Raw genomic sequence first — 21,979 nt, forward strand, 5'->3', positions numbered from 1 at the left:
CGGACAACAGCCCCCTAAGGGAGGAATGCAGTTCAGCTGCAGGTCTGTTACCAGACCCTACACGTTCACAGCTGAAGTTGACATGTTAAAGCACCAAGTAGGTAAGTCGCATCTGATACCTGAATTCACTTTAGACTCAGTATCTTCCACTTTAGTGAGTCACAGTAGGAAGGGTGCAGCCCCCAGGCTGAGGGGCACCTGCTTTGCTCATCATTTCATACTTCTGTAGTGATTTCAGCGTTGTTCGCTACATCTCACACTTGCCTTACCTGAAAACTGTGACTACTGGAGAATTTACACTTGAAGATGTCACCCCTATATAAAGTTCTCCACAGACATACAGAAAAGATAACTTTTTGTCCAACTCTTCTCCCAGCACAACTTGTCACTTCTTTCTGTCAGTAACCTAATAAAATTACTTGATACCTTAACACACCATTGCTACAGCAAGACTCAGCAAAACTCATTTTTCAGTCTGCACAAGAAAGCATTATCAATCCTCCTAAGTTCATTCAATGGCTATTCTAAGGCAAGCCTAGAAGTCTTACTACAAGATGAAGCACATTACACTCAAGAGCGTATGTTACACCCCAGGAAAAGGGGAGATTCGTATTACAAAAGAAAGACACCTTCATGGAAAACTTCAAGTATCTAAAGTTTCTTTTTGGCCTAATTAAGGTCAAGAAAAGGTGCCATTCTGAACTCCCACTGCTTTCCATAGCATGGTAGATGAGCCAACTTCAGTTGGCCTTTTTGTTTGCAGCATTCATCTTAGATTCAGTCTCCCTCAGAAACAGCTTGGTACATTCTACCCCATCATAAATTTGGTCATTTGCAGACATCAGTGATCCATCAAAGACTTCTCTCTCATGCCTGAGGGTGACTAATCTTTCGACTGCAGTTTTAAAAGAACAGAATAACAGTAACTTAAGATAAGTATGTTCTCTCCAAGGTGAGGCAAAGTTCTGAAGTAGGATACCTCGACTATTTGCTTTTCCAGCTTGCAGTCTTGAAATGCTCTAGATTAGCTACATAAGCCTTTTAAATGGCAATTTAAAATTAATGAACAAAACCACCATACAATATGAAGTGGGAGACAGAAAAAGGCTATTAACTGACAGCACACGTAAATACTGCTCAATCCAAAGCACTCCCTTCCCAGTTTCACTGAGATCTCATCCTTTGCAAAGTAAGCTGGTAATTTCAGAATTCACAAGAGCACTGATAAGTTTCTCTAAGAATACAGGAATTAATTAAGTATCAACAGATTATAAGGAACACTGGACAACAAACATGAAACTTGAGAGTTTCTGGAGAGAGCTTAATAAGATGTAGATGAAGAATGCAAAGTTTGAGTTCTCAGACACGTGCTCTGAGGAGCAGAAGGAAGGGAGACCATCAATAAAGTCACCTCACGGGCCAGATATATTAATCTTCTGCTCAGGAAGTTAAGGTCTCCACACACCAGAACCAGCTCTCAGATAAGCCTAACAGCATTCATTTGCACTTTCACCAATGCTCAAGTCTAAATATACGAGATGTCACTGAGTTCAAAGGTAGAAGAACTTGGAAAGATTCCCCAAAACCACTCAGAAGACTCCTCTACATTCAGTGGTCACTCACAAACCTGAACACGTAACCAGAAAACTCTAGCCAAGGAGCAGGCCCATGATAGGCAGCAACACAAAGGCAGGGACACCAAGGAGAAGGAGGGCAATCTCTTTGGTATCACATCCTCAGCTCTTACAGCCAAGACCATGCTCCAGAAGAGCTTTCCATACAGCAGCTGGAACAGCAGCCCAGGCAGCTTATACGTAGCGCTATTTTTCCTTTTGCAAGTTGGTTTCCATCTTGTCATAAAATTCCTGACCTTTTACATTGCTAGAATGAACCTATCTTACCTTCACTATTAGCCTTGCCTTGTGGTAAAGGCAGTCCCAAGAAAATTCAACCGACACCAGGCAATCAGGATTTTTGTACAGGCTAGACAACACAGGCCCACCACTCAGATCTTTGAGAGCATCACAAGATAGCCAGCTATTCCACACACTTCAACACACACACACGCTTCCACACGCTTTATTAAATCACCAAGCAACAGTCAGTACCAGATCTGTGAAGCAAGACACCTTTAGCAGCAAAGGGCAGCTTTTCTTCAGTAAACAGATGGCAACAGGAAGACACATAATGCCATTGTGCTATATGGAATGTTATAGCAGCGCAGCATTCCTGCTATATTGGATGTTATACTCATGTAGCAATGCATTCCATGGATGGAAGGGAAGGAAAGGGAAGACGTGGGCTATTTTGACCCTCCTAGTTATTCACAAGTGTAATGCAGGCTGGGGAACTTCACTCAAGAATTCATGGATCAGACCTACCATTGCAGACAGCAGCAAAATGGGGAACAATGCCTGTCATTCACAAACTTCAAAATGAAGTGCAGATTACAAAGGCATTTTTTTTTCTCCTGTTTACCCCATTTCCTCAAGCCCACCCGAAAAATCACAGTGGCTTCAAAAAAAGTAACGTTTCCAATTCTAGGATGTACTTGCATTTTAACTTTACTGTACTGCTAGAATACTTTTATTTACTTAAGTACCATGACAAAGACATATGCAACACTTTAAAACTAGGTAAGGTATTCAGCGAGTTCAACTCATTGCGAAGGCACACTCTGGAAAGCTATTGTAAAATACTGATTTCTATTCTGAGATTCAAAGTTCTATACATACAAAAGTCCTGCTTTTTATAACTAGCTTCTATAAGCAGAAAAGGGGAACCCACATGAAAACAGACTTAAAGCAGTAAACCATTCACTAAAGACATAGTATCTCTTAAAGACAAGATAAAAAAAACCAACTCACTTTCCCCACCAAATGTTTGGCCTGTCCAATTTTTTCTGCATTATCCTGTTAAAAACAGCCTCCAAATCAATGTAACAGTCATCATCTGTCTTCAGCAACAAATCAAAACTCGTTGATTCAACTGTCCTGTAGCGAAAAAGAAAAGTGATGAGATGCTGAGCGGCAGCCCACAAACTACACAACAGAATACTCTACAAGGGTTTTTTGGGAAGCACAGGGGGAAAGAAGAGGGCAGGAATGTCTTGCCTACCCTTGACTTTTAAATGTTTTCCCTATTAACCAAGGCTGACTGCTTGTCCTACAGATCAAGGCTGACTGGTTGTCCTGGTTTCGGCTGGGATAGAGTTAATTTTCTTCCTAGTAGCTGGTATAGTGCTGTGTTTTGGATTTAGCATGAGAATAATGTTGAAAACACACTGATGTTTTAGTTGTTGCTAAGTAGTGCTTACCCTAGTCAAGGACTTTTCAGCTTCTCATGCTCTACCAACTGAGAAGGCTGGAGATGCACAAGAAGCTGGGAGCGGGCACAGCCAGGAGAGCTGACCCAAACTGGCCAAAGGGATATTCCATACCATATGATGTCATGCTCAGTATATAAACTAGGGGAAAGCTGGCCGGGGGACTGCTGCTCGGGAACTGGCTGGGCATCAGTTGGTGGGTGGTGAGCAACTGCATTGTGCATCACTTAATTTGTATATTCTTTTATCATTATTATTTTCGCTTCCTTTTCTGTCCTATTAAACCATCTTTACCTCAACCCACGAATCTTACTTCCCTCCCCCACTGATTCTCTCCCCCATCCCACTGGTTGGGGGGAGTGAGCGAACAGCTGTATAGTGTTCAGCTGCCTGCTGGGTTAAACCACAACAGAGATGCAGCTGCATCCTATGATGATCTTACAACATGGATTTGTGCATAAGCTGAAGAAAACAAACTTGAAGTTTTGTTCTCCAGGACAGATGGTGGATTTACTAATGAATCTGTCTTAAACAGTATTGACCTCAGAAGGATATGAATCCCTTCTGATGATGGCAGCACAGCTGTTAAAAGCCAGTGGCTACATGTCAGTAGCCTACTCATCAGGATGAGAGAGTCAGTTCAAGGGCAATACAACTACAGAAGGTTGTAAGAAACATCTGTGGAAACAACTTGGTATTTACTCTTCCTCAGTAAAGTACCCTTCAAATATGAAAAAAGTCATCTTTAACTGTCTGAAATAGTTGAATATCTGTCACTTGTAAAATAACCAAGAAGCTTAAGATTCTAGGGATTATTCCTTGGTTGATTAACAAACATTGTTTTTAAGGGTAATTTCTCTTAACGAGAAAGGCATTTTCCTTAAGCCTTTTATACTAAATCTTGAAAAACTTGCTAACCTGTAAGAAATGATCACAAAGGTCTGTCTTGACATTTAAACTCCCTTTTTAGAACCGAAAGCATGGTTCAGTTTTTCAGTTACATTCATAACCGTGAAATTTGTTAAATAAGTGCATAATCTTGCAAGCAACTAAGACTGTCAGCTATATTGCTTACTCCACAGCAACATCAATTAATTGCAACAGTTGTCTCAGAGTAATGGAAAGAATTGCAAATTAGAGGTAGAAACTTATTAGCTTCACCACAATGTAATACACTATGAAAATCCTTCCTCTCAACCTTCCGACCCCGCTGTACACAAGCTTCCTATCCTTCCCCTGTACTCAGCACTGGTGAGGACGCATCTGCAGTACAGTGTGCAATCTTAGGCTCCTCAGTACAAGAGACACACGGACATACTGGGTGGAGCGAGTCCAGTGAAGGGCCACCAAGATGGTTAAGGAACTGCAACATCTCTCCTATGAGGAACGGCTGAGAGAGCTGGGACTGCTCAGCCTGGAGAAGAGTAGGCTCAGGGTGGAGCTCATCAATGTACATAAATACCCGAAGAGAGGGTATAAAGAGATGGAGCCAGCCTTTTTTCAGTGGTGCCCAGTGACAGCACAAGATTCAATGGCCACAAACTAAAACACTAAGTTGACAAGCTGGCCAAAAGCCATCCTTTAAAAGACTAAAGCTGCTAGTTTTCAGTCAGAAACAAATTAATAGAAATTACAAGGAGACATGAAAATTTTCACACCTGGACTCTTAGAGCAGAAGCCTGCCTTTCCAGCTCATACTTATGTGAGGCACCAAGGGTCAGCATTCAAGAAATACAGATCCTGTTATTTCATTCATTAGATACACTACGTGCCCCCAAAATTGTGAGAGAGAAATACAACTTAATGCAGTAAATCACATAAGGTATGTACTTCATGGAACCTGTCAGATAACGTAACATGCTGGATCATCTTGCACTACAAACAGCAACATTCCTAAGAGAAGATGTTTTCTTTTCAACTTACCATCGGTAGAAGTTCAGCAGTTTGGCTGGAACATTTCTATAAGTGTCAATAACATCTACAAAAACAATATCATCATAGGTACTGCTTTCTTCCTTCAATAAAGCATCTTCTTTTTCAAGATTTTTTATGTGACTTGTAAACCTTTCTGGGCGAGTATGGAGGCTTTTTAAAAGAGCATCACCTTCTGAAAGAAGCAGCACCCATCATTAAACAAAAATGCATACCTACATACTATTTCACATGTTTCTCTTGGATCATACACGACATACTGACAAAATGAATCTGAAGAAGCGTTCAACTCAATGGGGTTATGAAAATCCTACAATTAATTTAAAAATTTCTATGAAATGTTAAAAGTTGCATAACAGCAAAGAAATATATTTTTGCATAAAGTCTGATACAGATTGCACAAAGTTTAAAGTAAAAAATACTCTCTTCCTTTTCAGTAATAAAAGGATCCAACTTTTTAAGGTTCTTTATATTAAAGAGTCCAGGACTTCGCTATTACTCTTACCGGTAGTGTAAAAAGGCTACTGTTACATCAATTACTTCTAAGTATATATCTCTACCATTAAAAAATAAACCCCAAAACAAACAAAAAAATCATATGCTAAATATAATCATACTGGCATTGCTGGTAGTCCCTGCTGAATTTCATCACATAACTGACTGTAGATAAAAGCTAAAAACATATGGCAAGAATACTGAACTTCTTGGTAAGGAGATAGTTTGTGGTACTGAAGAACTTTTTGACAAACAGGATGGAAGGGCTTTAGAACACCTCAGTTTAGGCTCCTACGCAGATGACAAGACAACAGGACTGCCCAATTGATATCTGCCAGGCCTAACTACATAAACACAGGAATAACACTCTGAAAGTCACTGCTTATGTTGACTATGATGGACCAATGAGAATACATCAACTCTAGTACTATGTGGCCAAAATCTTAGACATTGGAAAGGATTCCTACAGGGTCTGTGAACATTCTGCTGAAATAGGTGTAAACCAGCAAAAAAAGAGGTGGAAAAGCAGGCTATGTTAGATAATCACTGTTTGTCCGTAGTTAATATTAAACATTATGACACAGTACTTCTAATTCTAGAAGTAGCAGGACTGGAAAAAATGTGAAAATTATCACGGAAAGACTTCTTGAGGACAACATTGCACAACATTTTTTAATTCGGGTTTGGGTAACAAAAAACAAGGACAGAGAAGAGAGTCTAGATAAAAATGGTATTTTAGTTAATAAAAAGACAAAGGGATGCAAGTCAATTGGAGTGGCTGACAAAGAGCAAGCAAAGAAACCATATCAGGACATTGATATTAGGCATAAAAAACCAGAAAGAAATTAATTGTTTCTACTAAAAGAAAACTTAAGCTGATCAATTTCATGGAGATAGCATAAATTTTACCTCAGAAATGTAATTTAAAGACCCTGTTTTACCATAACATCAAACATGATGCTATGTTTTGCAGACTTACCTTGAATAGTGTAGATAAAACCACCTGCTATTCCCTCCACACCTTCTGTGAGTTCATGTGGCAGTGACCCTTCCCCGGCCTGCTAGAGACATTAATGGAAAGAAATAAATTAGTTCATCTCTCATTACTGATGTGTTTTTCCCTGTGATTTTAAATGTGAAGTTTTCTGGCAACTGAGAATGAAATTAATTTAAAGCTCTTCTGGTTTAGGTACTTGCATAATGAAAGACTAAGATTTTTAACTGTGAAAGTTTTGTAGCATTTTTCGAAGTTTCACCTAAAACTAGCGGTACCACTGAAGCTTTTAGAAAACTAGTTTTGAAGGTGAGAGCAAAATATAAAGTTATTCTGGATAAACTACAACAGCACAGCATGTTTAAGCAAGCAGCGTTTTGACAGGAAAAGAGACACGCTGCCAAAAAGCAAAAAACAGCAGGCTTAATCCCATCAATTGGGATTTTAGCACAGGATTTTTGACCCACATTTTGCCATCTCTGATATACTGATACTGCTTCACACCTGACAAAGACAATAGGTGAACTTTACTCCCTTCATAATAAAAGAAAATGTCACTTACTAGCATCATTTTTTGCATGCCCTTGTCCTTTTCCTAGGCAAAGCAAACTTCCCCTCTGAGACAACAGGAGAAGCCCAACTGAATTAACAATTTACAAAGAAATACAGGAAAGCAAAATGCTCAATACTCAAGACTTGTAGGAAAAACAGAAACATGGTGGAAGGGCGGGTGAGGTGACTCACTGTAATGACTCTGAAAACACCCCCTCCATCATTCACCATCACTTTATGAAGGTTTCTTGAAACAAGGCCCTGAAGATCCTGGCTTTCCCACACAATGGTACCTTCAAAACTCTGGTAAGAGAGCAAAATACTGTTATGCAGGTATTCAAAGTCTTCAAAGGATGAAAATGAAACAGTTTGGGTTTTTTTAATGTTAAAATAATCAACTTCACACAACATATAGCTTGAACACACAACATAGATGTTTTACTTACACTTCAATAAAAATAAGTTACACATAAAAGAAATACATCTGTGAAACTCTAACACATAATCATGCTTTTAAGCATGATCAGCATTCACTAATTGTGAACCTCTATATTAGGAACATCAAACTTTTAAAAGAAGTCTAGTGTAAAAGCCTTTGGCTTTCTAACATCATTAAGATGGCATTTAAAGGTGACCTGAAGTGAATTTTTAAAAATCAACTACAAAATCCTGGATTACAAAGAGAATACTTTAAAACAGATTTGGAAATAAGTGCTGCTTTTTAGTTATCTGCCAAAACCAGAGATCAGAGACTCGATCCTGATATCAGCAAAACTCAAAGGAAAATACAGCCACCTTTATCCTGGCAAAGCTGTCACAAGCTACTGTATGAGAGTCACAGAACTCAAACCTCACATCTTGGCTGGTAGGGAAAGGAGGAAAAAGACAAGCAAGTATCTTTAAAATTTTCTGGTTTTAACTGTCAATTTAAGTTATGTCACTCCATGGTGTGTGTGTAAATTCTTGCATTTAAAAGCATTTCATCTCAACTTGAAACTCATCCACCTAACAGTCCAACTATTACCCATTTTATGTAAGACTTTCCTGAAGACCCCTCAGAACATGCAAAGGGACAAGTGGTATGTTGTACAGGTAAGAGTGCTTGTAGTATATTTTTAAACTTTTTTAAAGCAATTTCACCTTATACTACCTTATGACAAGGTAGTATAGAGTATTTGTAGGGTTATTATTCTCCTGACTGCTAGATCAGTGCATTCTGTTTTGTTTCTCCCAATTTCATAGGAAAAACACTGGTAGCTAGTGTGGACCTTGGAACAGAGAAACAACTTGTTTCAACTATTTGTAGATGCATCTCTGGTGCTGTAGAAAGTCTGCTTACTTATACTAACCTCTCAGTTCTTCCCCATTTCATCTTCCTTGTACTCCAGAAACCTTCTCCAGAAACCCTCCAGTTACTGACACACCATTAAGTCACGCTTAGAGTTCAGCTAATTCTTTGCTTTCCTCTAGAAGTAAGTCTTAACATCTGCAGCAGTCTCAGTATTTAGTAACATCTGCGTATTTCAGAAGTCTCCCATCTATTACTTCTAATGCCAGCTTTATAATCTAATAATGGAGCTAGTCAGTGCTTATTCAAGCCTGACTTGCACGCTCAATACTTTCCCCTTGTTTGTTTAATTACAGTCAGTTATCAAAACAAATGGACCACTACTAAGACTCTTTTTAGTGGCAGGACCCCTGAACACCCTGCACAGTAAAACCCACACGCTCAATTTCTCTATTTGCAGTGGCTGCCATCTCCCATTCCAATGTTTTTTGCTGTAGGGACTAGGCTCTAATCCCACTTCTGTGTCTTGTTTACAGACACAACCTTTGGTAGGTTGTTTAGTGAGCCTGAGAGTCCTTTCATCCTCAGCAACCAGAAACATTAAAATTCCCACCACTGATTACTACTGATACTGACTTCAAACATGTACCAAGAGTCTTAATCAGTTATTACCAGTGAACCTCAGTGCAAGGTGTTCTAAACTTGCAAACTATCATTATTTTCCAGGTTGAGAGACTTGTAAGCAAATTTTCTAATGACTTTAGCCTTCAGCTATTCTTACTCTAAGCTGCTTCATGAAAGCTGAGGCCTAAAAATGCTTAAAGCAAAACATTAGTGGCACACCTGAGACTACATCATCTGTTTTTCCCCATTTAAATTCCAGCCTTGTTGCTGCCAGAGCGCAGTGGCATTTACAGTGAATACCGAACAGGTGTACTGACATAATGCAGCCCTGCCGAAGTCCTTTCCTAATGTTAAACAGTGCTGTGCTTTTTGTTTCTCCAATTACTCCCCATTAGGAATACAGAGGATGCATAGTACGGAGTCCCATTTTCATGCAAGTGGTCCGTGGCTTTTTGACAATGTAAGTGCATTGCTAAGACTTGGCTGCAAGAGCCCCTGGGTGAGTTTTAGTTATCTGCGAGTGGTTCTGCTCTTCTGCGCTTTCAGTCGTTCCAAAGCTGAATGATCGATTCTGTCTTTGACAATCTGGCCTGCCAGATGCTTGTTCTAATGCTGCATTTCCCTCCCTTTCCCCAAGATGAGCAGAAAGAGCAGCACTTCAGCTGGAAGATGAATGAAGCTCTTCAGCAGTCTGTACAATACATTACTTCTTGAAGGTGGAAAGGCAGAGAATTGATATTGTCTCAGAAACCATCTTGTGACAATTAAACAGTTCACTAAATTTAGTGCTCTCAAACAAGTAGATAGGAACACGTGGGCGTTCTATCTCCTCTGAATCATCTTGTATGGTTCAGCATCCTAAGTATCACAGGAGACTACATGCTGTACATAAGCCCTATTAATCTACATTAGAAACATCATGTTATCCTGTAAGCATTCAGCGCATGACACGTATCAGATTAAGGAAGCCCACACAAAGAAATACATGAATACTAATACCGCCTTTCTAAATGAAATACTTCCCATCTGTCTTTCAGGAAAAATGCAATCATTTATAGCAAAAATATAACTGTCTAAAATTTTAGTATCTCAGAACAAAATCTTACAGGGAAAAGGCTTACATGTTATACTAAAAAAGAGTATTGGTTATCCAGTAATTTGGTAAAAAGTAAAAAAAACTGAATCCTTTTGGTATCCAATTAGATTGTCAAAACATATGCACAAAACACTGCAAGAGGTCTGCTCACCCAAAAGGTCTCCTGCCAGCATAACAAACTTGCATAGTATTCAGTAAAAACTGTTAAAGAACCAATTAATCAGCTGCAGATTCCCCTTAAAAAGAGCAGGTTTCCAAATGCATTCATTCTTACAGAGCCGGGGAATATATCAGGGATTAAACTGGCCTCAAATTTCCTCTCCTCCCCCTTCAGTCTTCTCTTGCTCCATTCTTTCATAAAAAAATTTCTTGCGTAACAAAACAATCCAGACCCAAAGACAACTTACAGAAATAGCAGCAAGGCTCCAGTCATATAGGAGAGTGTTTAAATGAAGGGAAACAGCCTAAAATGGCAGCTGACATATCTAGTGAGAGATCACTGGTCCACTGGGAACAATTCCTTGTACCTGGGACGGTCTGCTGAACTCAAATTCTCATTCTGAGTCAACTTGGGTTCACTAAACCTTCACTGTAACAGTATCACATTTTTTCCTACCTATATTCTGTTCCTTCTGTATTTAATCACCTTCCTTCCTAAGCAGCCACAAGCAAGTTCTATATCCCTATACCAAAACCCTACTCTTGGACCGCACCCCAATCCCAAAGAGGATTTTTTTTTTTTTTTTAAAAAAAAAAAAAAGACTTTAGACCCTGCCTCGTTAGCTTTGCTAATGGTATCTCAGGACAAGCAAGAACGCCAACACTTTCATTACTGCTGAAAAAGCAGTCTTCTCCCAAACTTCTGAGGGGCACCCTCTTGAAAAAAAAAAAAACAACAAAAAAAAAACAAAACAAAAAAACACTTCAGCCATAGGATGGTGACAGGTTTTAAAAACCCAAATGTCAGTCTTCTGTGCACCACATACTCCATCTAGTACATTACAGATAGACCCTACTACAGATCTTCTTGAGGTTTTGGTTCTTATTTCCTTGCATGGTTCAATGAACGAACAATTCCTCACTGGTGCTGCCAGAAAAGGAATAACCAAAATTTCAGCAGCCCTCAAGTTAGCGCTTCTTGATTACAACTATTCAACTAATACTGTCATTGCAAATGTAACACACAATATCTTGCTGTTAAGTCCAAGATATCAGAAGCAGAAACCTTTTTTCTCTAGAAACCTGTGCCATCCTCCGCTCTCTATCTTGTGTACTAATGTCTGAAAAAGGAGGGAGAAAGAAGTGTCCCATTCTCTGGTAAACTCCCCACAGAATCAAAGCAGGTACAATTTTCACTCAGAAACTGAAAAGGTTTCTGAAATTGCTACTATTTGCCAATGTAATTTTTTAATCAATTTGTGGTTTTCAGGCTTTTGCTTTATAACTACTGGTGATAATGAGATGGTGAAAAAGAAATTCTGGATTTCAGCATATCCCCCTCAACTAGACATTTTCACTCACCCTCTTCTGCCTCAAGCAAAGACCAGTTTTATCAGTCAGTCTCTCTGGCTGACTGAAAAGAACTGCAGGCAGTTCCAATACTGCACATACCTCTGGCAAAATGAACTGCTCTACTGGCTTGTACCACAATCTGTTCACTTGCACTCCACAGCTTGGTGGACTAAAGCGAGCACTGAAGAGAGCTTCCTGCGAACAACAAAAAAGAAGAAAAAAACAAACAAAACACACATTAAAAGTGCTGTGAGATTATGCAAATCTTGATCGTCTCTGCTAGTTACAATGGAAAGAGGCTTATTAATTGTATAGAACTTGGTGAAAGTTTTATTCTCACAACAGTCTCTCAGACTCCACAGAATTCAACTGTCGGATTGATATGGTGGAAGCAAGCAACAATGGAACAAGAGTGCAAGTTCAACTAGAATCCAAACAACAGAGCACATCATCTAGAAGACTCAGACTCATCTCCCAGTCTACAGATTTTCTATCTTCTGTTTAAATAGCTGACTACTATTAATTGCAACAGAGGATGCTGACCCCTAAAACTTAATTGCTACTATATTACATAGGCCACCAAACAGCTCTTAGATAACAACAACCAACATAAAGATGCTGCATTGCCGGATTCCCAATCTTCAGAAAACAGTCTCCAAGCACTCCTATGATACTAATTTTTCTCCTTCACTGGAAGTAAAAAGCTAACGCAGATTAATTTATTAGGCTACGTTGAGAAGTCTACCATTTAGCAAACATAAACCTGACTACAGTATACTTTTTTTTTTTGCTATTATAAACCCAACTCTTTGGAAGTTCATCATAAAAGCCATATTCCAGTGTATTTTCTGTACTTAATTTTAATTATTAGCTTAAATTTAAATTTTCTTCTACTGTAGCATAGCCAGAAGTCTTGAAATTGGCCTATCAAGTTATTGGTAGAGATAAATGCAATATACCAAATGCAACAATCGTGCTCAATGATTTTTTTCCTCCAGGTTAGTACTAAGCTATTCTATCAGACCCATAACAGCTTGGGAGTGGGGGGAATTATCACTGAAGTCTGATTATTACCTGTAAGTAATACCTGTAAATAATACCAGTTTCTAGAAATCTCAAAATACCTTGTCAGAAGACAAACAAGAAAAAATTACAGCTGTCTTGCATCTCTCTGCTTGAAGGCACCATATGTGTCTTTCTGCACGTGTGTTTTAAATATATTCAGTTATATAATATAACAGTTTATTTTTTATTCCTTAATACCGATCAATACTTTAGAACATCAAATGCAATCAAAATTGTGTCTTGGAATTAGATCTAAGTGCTCTTTCAAAAGGGCGTTTAAATTAACTCATAGTACTCTGTGAATTTCATCTTTTCATCTTTTGTGTGTGTGTATGTGTATCTGTGAAATAAAAATTTACTATGCAACAGAACAAAAATATAATTCATACGCTTGTCAGTTAAGTACTTCTCTTCTAAATCATCAACACAGCATGTCGCTTTCTGTAAGAACTTAATCCACAATAAAGAGACAACATGCTTTTGTCCACTTTCAAAAGATAACTACAATACTCTACCTCATGTTCTGCCTGGTACAGTTTTACAGTGATGTTCCTCTGGAATCCCACACCATCAGCCTCATAAAATACCCCAAGACTGGTAATGACAATGGGATAAAGTACACGGAAGTTCACACTGACAATTCTATCTTCAGATAGCACAGAAGGTACATCCTCAGGGAGACTGAATGCTTCAATTTCCTGATTCAAAACTGTATGAAGAAGAAAGGACAGAGATAAGGTGAGAAGACTTCATAGTTCTTGAACTGGACACACACAAAGCACACTGGATAGACGTAAAGCATTCTGATTAATTAGCGTGACTTGCAAGTGCACAAGGATAATCAAATGCTGGAGAAGAAGAAAATATAACTGGCTGCAGACTGCAGCAAGGAGAAACTCAGAGTGATGCAGCAATCTGCCGGCTACCAGCAATTGCAAGTGAATGCCTACATATCTACAGAGAAAAGATTAGAAATACAATAAATCCACAGAGTGAAGACAAAAATGCTATTTGATTGCATTAATATCTCTATATTAGCATATTAAAATAATTTTTCATGTATCAAAATGGCATACACCTCCACTTAATTCAGCTGCCTACTTTTTGGCATTATCTCCTCCCTAAGCCCTGAGGTACCATTTATTTGTGGGAGATTGGTTAAGCAGTGGATGTTGCCATTCAAAGAGAAAGTAACAGAAGTTTCATTTTATGGTGTATCATAGCTTAAGTGCCAAGCAGTCCTTAGTTAACTTGCAATTAAAGAACAAAAATTAAATAGAAAAAAAAAAGGTGACAGGAAGAATTTACAATTTTAGTTAGGAATTTTTATTTTCAAGGCTGGCTGTCTCAGATAAGCACCCCAAACTACTCTCATAATGAAAGATGATTAGTTCTAGTTCAGATCATAGAATTTTTAAAAGACAATTTCTATACCTGGGTTACTGATGTTCAGAAGTTTGCAGGAGTAGGGGTCTTCTCTGTCCTCCACTGGCACAGCACAACCATGCGCACCTATTATAAACTTCACAAGGACACTAAAATAATTTGGTTTTATTAACACCAGTTCTTTTCCCTCCTCCCTCCACCTTCAATAAACTTATTTCATCACAATGGCCTGGCTTTCACAGGATTAAGATTTTGAACCTCTTAAAAATCAGCAATGAGGGTGTCTATGTAGAGTAACCACATTAATCCCCTTATAGGGGTTCAATTCCAAACCCACATTAGCCCTTCACATTTCGTAATGAGGGTGCAGGAAGATTGGCAACTAGGAATGGAATTCAAGACAGCCAGTACACTAAACAGAGAAAGACCTAAGGCAACACTGAAGGATCCTGAAGCCCTGCCTTTCCCTGCCTGGCTTTGTTATTAATTCAAGGACTCCAAACTATCCGTTATGATGAAATGTCTCAACTTCGGGTTGTAGCAAAACAACAGGTTGCTCTTTCCAACCCCAATCGTGGTTGTGCCACAGTGAGGAGACAACAAACAGTTTGAAGAGCAAGAGGATCCACCTTTGTCCAGTCTTTCACCTAAATATCCTCCTTGAACTCCATAAAAGTTATGAAAGGTCACATTTTTAGATGACTGAAGTAGCTATGCTTCACTCCAAACTGCACGCTTTCAGTGCAAGGCAGGTACCAAGATGTGAGGCCTATCAAGATGACAATGTTTTCAGGAATGAACTGCAGCAGAACTTTCTCAGCAAGAACAGAGCTGTCTGTAGACTGTCAGGTCTATGCAAGCGATTAGGAAGGGTTCTGCTGGTCACTCACACTGCACCAGTTTGGTGTACCTGGCGCAGTGGGAAATAAACCTGAACTTTACAGTTGAGGCTCTTGTAAGAGTTTTTTGTGGTTCTCTCACCAAATGTGATCCTGTCTGCTTTCAAGTATTCTGGATTACTAAGCATTTCAAGTTGCATACTGTACGAAGTATACATTGCAACACAAAAAAGGGAAAGTCTTATATATCACTAATGAACAGAGGCAACTAATTGCAAAAACAAAGAGCAGTGAACAAACAATTACATTTTATTCCTCGTAGAAAAAATAGTTCCAGCCCAGAACAAGCAGTATTCTTACATATTACTAAGCAAATTAAAAAAATTATCAGTGTACAAGATGCTCACAAATAAAGCAAAAAAAGGAAATACTTTCAAAAAAAGAAAAGGATTAAATCAAGATATGTAAGCACTATAGCCTTTCCCCACTGCCCCTCACAAAGCCCCAAATTACAAAGCACTAGAGATTACCGTTGGCTCAGTGCAGGATGCTGTTTCAGGTGCTTGAACCAAGTGTTCCTTATAACACTGCGCAGTTCATGATTGTGTCGAGCTGACAAAACACCTACAATAACATCATAATGTTTCAGCTTCCACTGAGGAAAGAAGGCCAGTGGACCTAGAAATAAAAGTGACAAAAGATGTATTATATGCACGTATTATCACAAGCCTGAGTTGCAAGCAATAATTAAAATGCATCTCAAAAGCAAGAGTACTGGGAACCTGAAACACTAAAACCAAGAAGTACAATTACTATTGCATTCTTGGTTCACAATCTGGGAAACATTTTCAACATGTCAAAACCTTCACTAGCAATCTAGGAAAACTTTACTGCAATGAACTAAGCAAGTCACTGCAGGTAAACAAAACTAAGAAACTGTGACTCACAAAGCAGGCAAGAACATAAGCCTTGGTTTTGACTGAAATCTTCCATTCTTTAAATATTTGCCTGCCTGTCTTAGGAGCAAACTGGCCCCTGAGAACATGCTCTTGCTGGGCTTCTCTTTCCTACCAGCCATCAGAAACCTTGTGGGCAAGACACAAGGTCCTCTGTTCCCTCTGCAAAACTCTTGAGATAGTCTGGGCCTTCTGCTTGCTCATTGATACCTCCTCCAGCATGATTCACCCTAAAGCCTGGGGGCTTGTCATCACTGGTACCAGTCCATCACTATTAGAATTCACCGTTATTCTACCTAGAAAAAAACATATTTAAACAAGGTCTGTCAGATTCAGAAATATGCCCATTTTCCCCCTTGTTTTTAAAACTGCTAGACAACCCTTCTGCCTCACCATTTCAATCTAGTATGTCAAGGCCCGTCGTTTCTAACCTTTTGAAGTTGAACACCACTCTGCCTTCACACAGGATGTTACATCCCTACACAGGGGAATGCTCTGGCTTTATTCATAGCTGGACATCCCTGCCAATACTTGTAATCCATGATTTAGCTTGTGCTGTTTTAATTTATAGATTGTGAAAGCTGGACTTGATTTCAAGGAAGATTATGACCAGATAGAGACCTCAGAAGCTCTGAGCCTGCAAAGATTCAGGCAAGTAGCTGAAGTGAATTTGCATAGTTTAATTTCAGACATTCTAGAGTTAAGAGAGATTTATATTTAGCTTTAGCAAAGGATTGCTTTTCTCTCATCTCACTGTTTTTTTTTCATTAGGCTGCAGATAAAGAAAACAAATGTAAACGTGAGTGCCTTCTAAACTACGGCATACAGCATTGACAAGATTTTTTAAAATCTAATTTTAAAGAGACCAAAAATATCTCCAAGTCTGTATTGTGTACTCCCACTAGAAAGAGTTGAATTATAATCCAGATTCTACCTTCTGTACCAGCATCTCCTTTCTCCACTTTGAAACTGAGAAGATAGATGGGTCTTGTTACAACTGCTCACCTAGGACCTCACAGCACCTGTCACAAGAACTGCTGTGCCAAATCACACCAGATATCCATCCAGCCTGAGATTCCATCTTCAGTGTGCAGTACGCAACGGAGAGGCCTTGGCCTTGCTCTACGCTGAATGAACATCATGAGATTTCAGAATTTTTTTTTTGCTTTAGGGACTATTGATAATGGCTTGCACCTAAGTCCCTAGTCCCAAAGCCAAATAAAATAGTGCTCTGCAACTGATTCTCAGAACAGTAAAAGGAACACGGAAAGTAGAGAGCGATGTTTCCACAAACAAACCTTTCCCAGTCTATTTCCCACTAAATATTTTAGTTCTAAGTATGCAAACACTGATTTTCAAGAAAAAGGTTAAGTTCCACAATTATTTAAATGAATCTGTACTGACAACAGCTACAAGCTTATGAATAACTTAAGCTGAACGTTAACCTATTAAGAAAGTTTATATCAACTGATGTTCAGAACGACTTAAAAGCCCAAGCAGCAAGCCACTAGTTCCATTCCTCAGTTTTTCACTAAAGTCAACTGTTACATCTCTAATAACAACCATACATTGAATTGGTGGCAAGGTTCAGGAATACGATTTGTTCGCTGACAGAGCTAAATACAAACCTACTGCCCTATATAACATCTGAAGAAACTTGTAAGTGAAACATATAGCTCAATTTGAATACAATTTTCATTTTCCTTTATGCTGGTAAATACCGACTATCCAGAGGCTCTGTATGTCTTCAGGTGCCATCACATAGCCAAGATTCCCCAGGTCTCCACGGCAGCAGAGGCACATGAGACAGCCACATGTTTATAAGACTAAAACATTGTAGCAAATTCCTCTATAGTCTCATAATTCCTTCTCACACGTCCCTTTCCTTTCCTGGCTCTCCTTCCATCCTTTGATTATTCTTTAAACAGCCTCTGCAGTCTTAGCTGCAAGCCTTCCGATACAAACCTCATAGGAAGACTAACATGTTTGTAGACTGCACATGATGTATTTTTACACAGATTTGGTTTTTAAGATATTGCTTTTAATTAGAAGCGGAACCATTTCATTAAACCAAAATCAGAGAAAAATAAAACTAAGAGCAGAAGTCTGTGGGGTGACTTGACTCAGAATAGCTTAAGATGGCTTAAATCAATTAAAAAAAAACTAAAAATAAGCTACTCAAATCAAATACACATACTTTTAATTAGTTTATATTTTAAAATGAGTGAAGCTTTTCCTTATGAACCATTCACGTGGGAACAACGTTAATGTAACAGATGCTTCAGAATTAATATCCTGCCGCTTTTAGAACAGACAGCTCTTTCTTGTTTTAGGCTGTCTTCAGGCTTAGTAAGGTAGCATTACAGCAGTCTATATTCAGAAGATTGTCTTCTCTGTCCCAAGAGTTATGCCATTTTACTTTTAAAACCACTGAAAATGGTGAAAAAAAAGAAAGCTTACTTTCACAAAAACCTAATGAATAAGGTGTCTGCTTGTTAGCAAAGGTTTCAACTTCCTATGGAAAAACATTTGCTAAACTTTCAGGAAAAGAGATTCATGTCTCATGTCTGAAGTAGCACTATTAAAAAAAGGGGAGATAAAGTCAGAGGCCCAGGGAAAAAAAGACTAAGGCTATTATTCATTTGTAAGGATAATTCAGATATGTGCATATATATACTCTGATGCAGCATAAGTTAAGAGAAAACATTGCTGACCTCCAAGTCAATAATAACAAAATATTTGTACAAGCAATCAATACTTGCCACTGGGGACCAAACTTATTTATCATATGTTCTATTTTTGTGCATTCTTAGGCCAAAATTTTAAGTCTTGGTAATAGGCTTAAAAAATACATACTATGTCGCTCTTACCTTGCACTGGTTGTGCAAGATAATTAAGCCTTTAAATTTTCCAATTACAAAGACAAAAAAAACCTGTAAAGTTGGGGGCAAGGGGGGAAGAGAAAAAAGCTACATACCACTTTCCAAGATAAATCCTGAAAGTGTTACTAACCGAAGGGATGTAGAAGGAGAGGAAGCCTTTCCAATTCAAAGGTCACACTATCACTAGTTGCATTGCTTTTGAATTCTGTCTTAAAGCTGCATCGCAGTTGCATCACAGAGCCCAAGACTTCTCAATGGAACATAAGTAGCCAAATGTGCAATGCCTACCCTACACTCTTTTAGGAAGAAAATTGCCTTCACTTTGCTGTTTTGCTTGAGGCTGTTAACCCACAGCAAAAGCTACAAAAACATGAAAGGAAGCAGCCCTCTCTCAGCTGCTGAGATCCATTTAATTCTGTCCAGCAACTGTAAGGAGTACTTCCGTCAGCTCTAAGATTACTGAAGTCCAGCCCTGCCAGAGCCTTGTGTCACATGGTTAATAACAAGCTCCTACTGAAGCTTTCTTGGGCTGGGGTATTTGTAAGGACAGGTTCCCACATAATTGTCTGATGTCTGACCATACACGTACAGTTTTTCACCTCAGTATGAGCTGCAGTAAGCTTTCACAGGATTCTTGGTCACCAATTTTCATGAAACTTGGTGAAAACGCTGGTCTTTGGGACCTCCACCTGTCTGTCAAGCTTGACTGAGAACTACCAACAGATCAAAGTTAGGGAGAGACGCAGGAAGAGGTAAACAAGTGCGTATATAGAGCACAAACCTATGCCCTTAGAAAACAAGGGTAAAGATGCAGAGATGTGTCTCCCGCTGAGTGGGCCATGGAAAGAGGTCACTGCTGACAGGCAGTCTGCTGGCCCTGGTCAGATTTTAACCACCTCAGCAGCAGTCAACACCTCCTGAAGTTTTTCAAAATCCCAAACGACAAAGATTAACATGCATTTCTTCTTCCTGTGAGACTGACTGTCAAGTAAAATGTCAAGTTAAGCTGTTAATTATATTTACTGTCATTATAAGGAGATGAAAAGATTGAGAGATCATTTAGCTTGATTTTGTCAATAAATGAGGTAAATATGATCTTGTTGCACATATCTCTATTGATGAGTTCCCTACCAACTACTAAATTTGCCAGTCATTTTCAGTCAAGTTTGACATAGTGTGCAGTCCCCAAAGTGATTAAGTTCCCACGTTTCATGGAACTGGACAGAGAAAAGACTCCCTGTTAGTGCCCGCACTAAGAAACACAGCAGTGTAGGCTTACCTGCACTATCAGGCACCAGAGAACCTCCACTGGCGACTGCTAGAGTAAATGAGCTCCACAGAAGGCTGGGCTTTGTGTCTTCTGCTACTCATGCAGCTACCTTTGATGAATGCAGCTGCCAACCCATGAATGGAACTAAGTAGACCAGGCAGAAGTTATTAAGAATATTCTCAACTCATCCACTTTATACGATAAAACTAAAAAGGAACTCCACCCCCTCCCCCAAAAAAACTCCCACACATTCCAGGTTGTTATCTCTGCCTATTCTTGTGACTTTGCAACCATATTCCCGTTTTTAAATGCCTTTCTCTTTCTTCTGTACTACTTTGTGAAAGACCCAAACAAACACGGAAGAAGGAATTAACTGAATATAAAGAAGGTTTGTATCCACAGAATGCTGACACACGCAGAAAAAGAACAAACCAAAGAGCAAAAACCGCTCTTTCTCCCTCTCTAATCTTCTTCACTTAAAGTAATCTGCTATAGCTCATCTGCATTACAGGTTTCTCTGCAAGCAGAGCTACATGACCCCCCTGCAGTACCTACTTTATACCAGAGCTAAAAATCACCAAGATGTTCACCCCTGGCTGCTGCAGGAGCACAGTGCTCCTTGAGACAGACAAGCCTTTAGACAAGCTTTTAAACAAGCTTTACAGATTCAAAGAGGAAAATCTCTGTAGGCAGATTTATTTTTTTTTTTTAATAACATCAACAGCATTTCCTTAAAGAAATAGAACAGTAGGGTCCTTCTGAGTTGCAAAGAGACAGTAGTAATACTGGTGGGATGATGGTGCTCTAAACACCACTAATGATACACCACTTGCACACTTCTAGACAAATCTGGGAACAACAGCCAAAGTATCAGAAGCATAGACACAAAAGGAATAAAGCAAATGCTTTTTGCAACACTGAAACTGATACTTTTTTTTGGGGGGGGGGAAGCACAGCACCTTTATCCTTTGAAAAGTAGTTACCAATCCCTGATGCCATGGAACAAAAGCTCCCGAAGAAGGCTACTTGCTCCCTTCCGGCTGTTCTACTCAGTGTGCAATTTAGAAGAGAACGAGTGAAGAGCTTCCTTCAGCCACAAACCACACTCTCCAACTCTGGCAGAACTGGTACTCTTTGCCCCCTGCGCCAACGCCAAAACGCAAAAATGCAACTCCAGTGCTGCTCGTTAGTAGCTTGCCGTGTCTCAAACATCAGTCCATAGAATAACTGCAAACTCTAAAAAAATCCCAATTCAGTTGGAAAATACTGTCAGCTTTGTTGTGGATTCTTTGTCAATTATTTCATGCCTATCAAAGCTGAGGGGGTTGTTTTTGGGGGGGGGGATGGCCCATCCCTGGAAAACAATGGTATAGTAAGATCTCAGAGATCAAGGCTGAGGAACAACTGGCACTTTAGGCAGAACTGCACAGCTACTGCCAATGCCAAACCTGACCTCTTGACGGAAGGTTTCAATTTTAAAGGCCATCAGCCTATTAGCCTTTACATGCTTACACAAGATGAAATAACAGTGACCAAGCAACATACTACTCCCTGACAGACAGGCTTAACAGATTTCAAACAACATCTTTTCTTAAGAAAGTATCACATTTTGCCAGAATTTCTCCTTACAGAGCACGGCGTCACTCATAACCTCAGACGTTGATTCTACATTTTGTTATTTCAGTAATGAAACGCCAAAAGCAGGTTAAGCTCTCCCTCCTCTCTCACCTGTCATGTACACAGGCTGCTCCGTGAAGGGGACA

General features: G+C 39.2%; 1 protein-coding gene across 5 annotated transcripts in view; it reads right to left on the minus strand.

The window, feature by feature from the left end:
* B3GALNT2 (beta-1,3-N-acetylgalactosaminyltransferase 2) overlaps positions 1 to 21,979 on the minus strand; it is a 28,302-nt gene that overhangs the window by 2,289 nt on the left and 4,034 nt on the right. For 2 of the 5 annotated variants that reach the window (XM_075146479.1, XM_075146480.1), the window contains exons 2-9: positions 15,639 to 15,786; positions 14,318 to 14,418; positions 13,399 to 13,592; positions 11,918 to 12,013; positions 7,491 to 7,601; positions 6,732 to 6,813; positions 5,249 to 5,432; positions 2,868 to 2,993 (exon numbers count right to left, since the gene is read on the minus strand). In XM_075146479.1, the coding sequence (XP_075002580.1) occupies positions 2,868 to 2,993; positions 5,249 to 5,432; positions 6,732 to 6,813; positions 7,491 to 7,601; positions 11,918 to 12,013; positions 13,399 to 13,592; positions 14,318 to 14,418; positions 15,639 to 15,786 (1,042 nt within the window). The remainder of the gene's footprint in view (positions 1 to 2,867; positions 2,994 to 5,248; positions 5,433 to 6,731; positions 6,814 to 7,490; positions 7,602 to 11,917; positions 12,014 to 13,398; positions 13,593 to 14,317; positions 14,419 to 15,638; positions 15,787 to 21,979) is intronic. The other 3 variants (XM_075146481.1, XM_075146483.1, XM_075146482.1) reach the window with 3 other exon arrangements.

Source organism: Calonectris borealis, chromosome 3 (assembly GCF_964195595.1).
Source record: "Calonectris borealis chromosome 3, bCalBor7.hap1.2, whole genome shotgun sequence".
NCBI classification, from domain to species: Eukaryota; Metazoa; Chordata; class Aves; order Procellariiformes; family Procellariidae; genus Calonectris; species Calonectris borealis.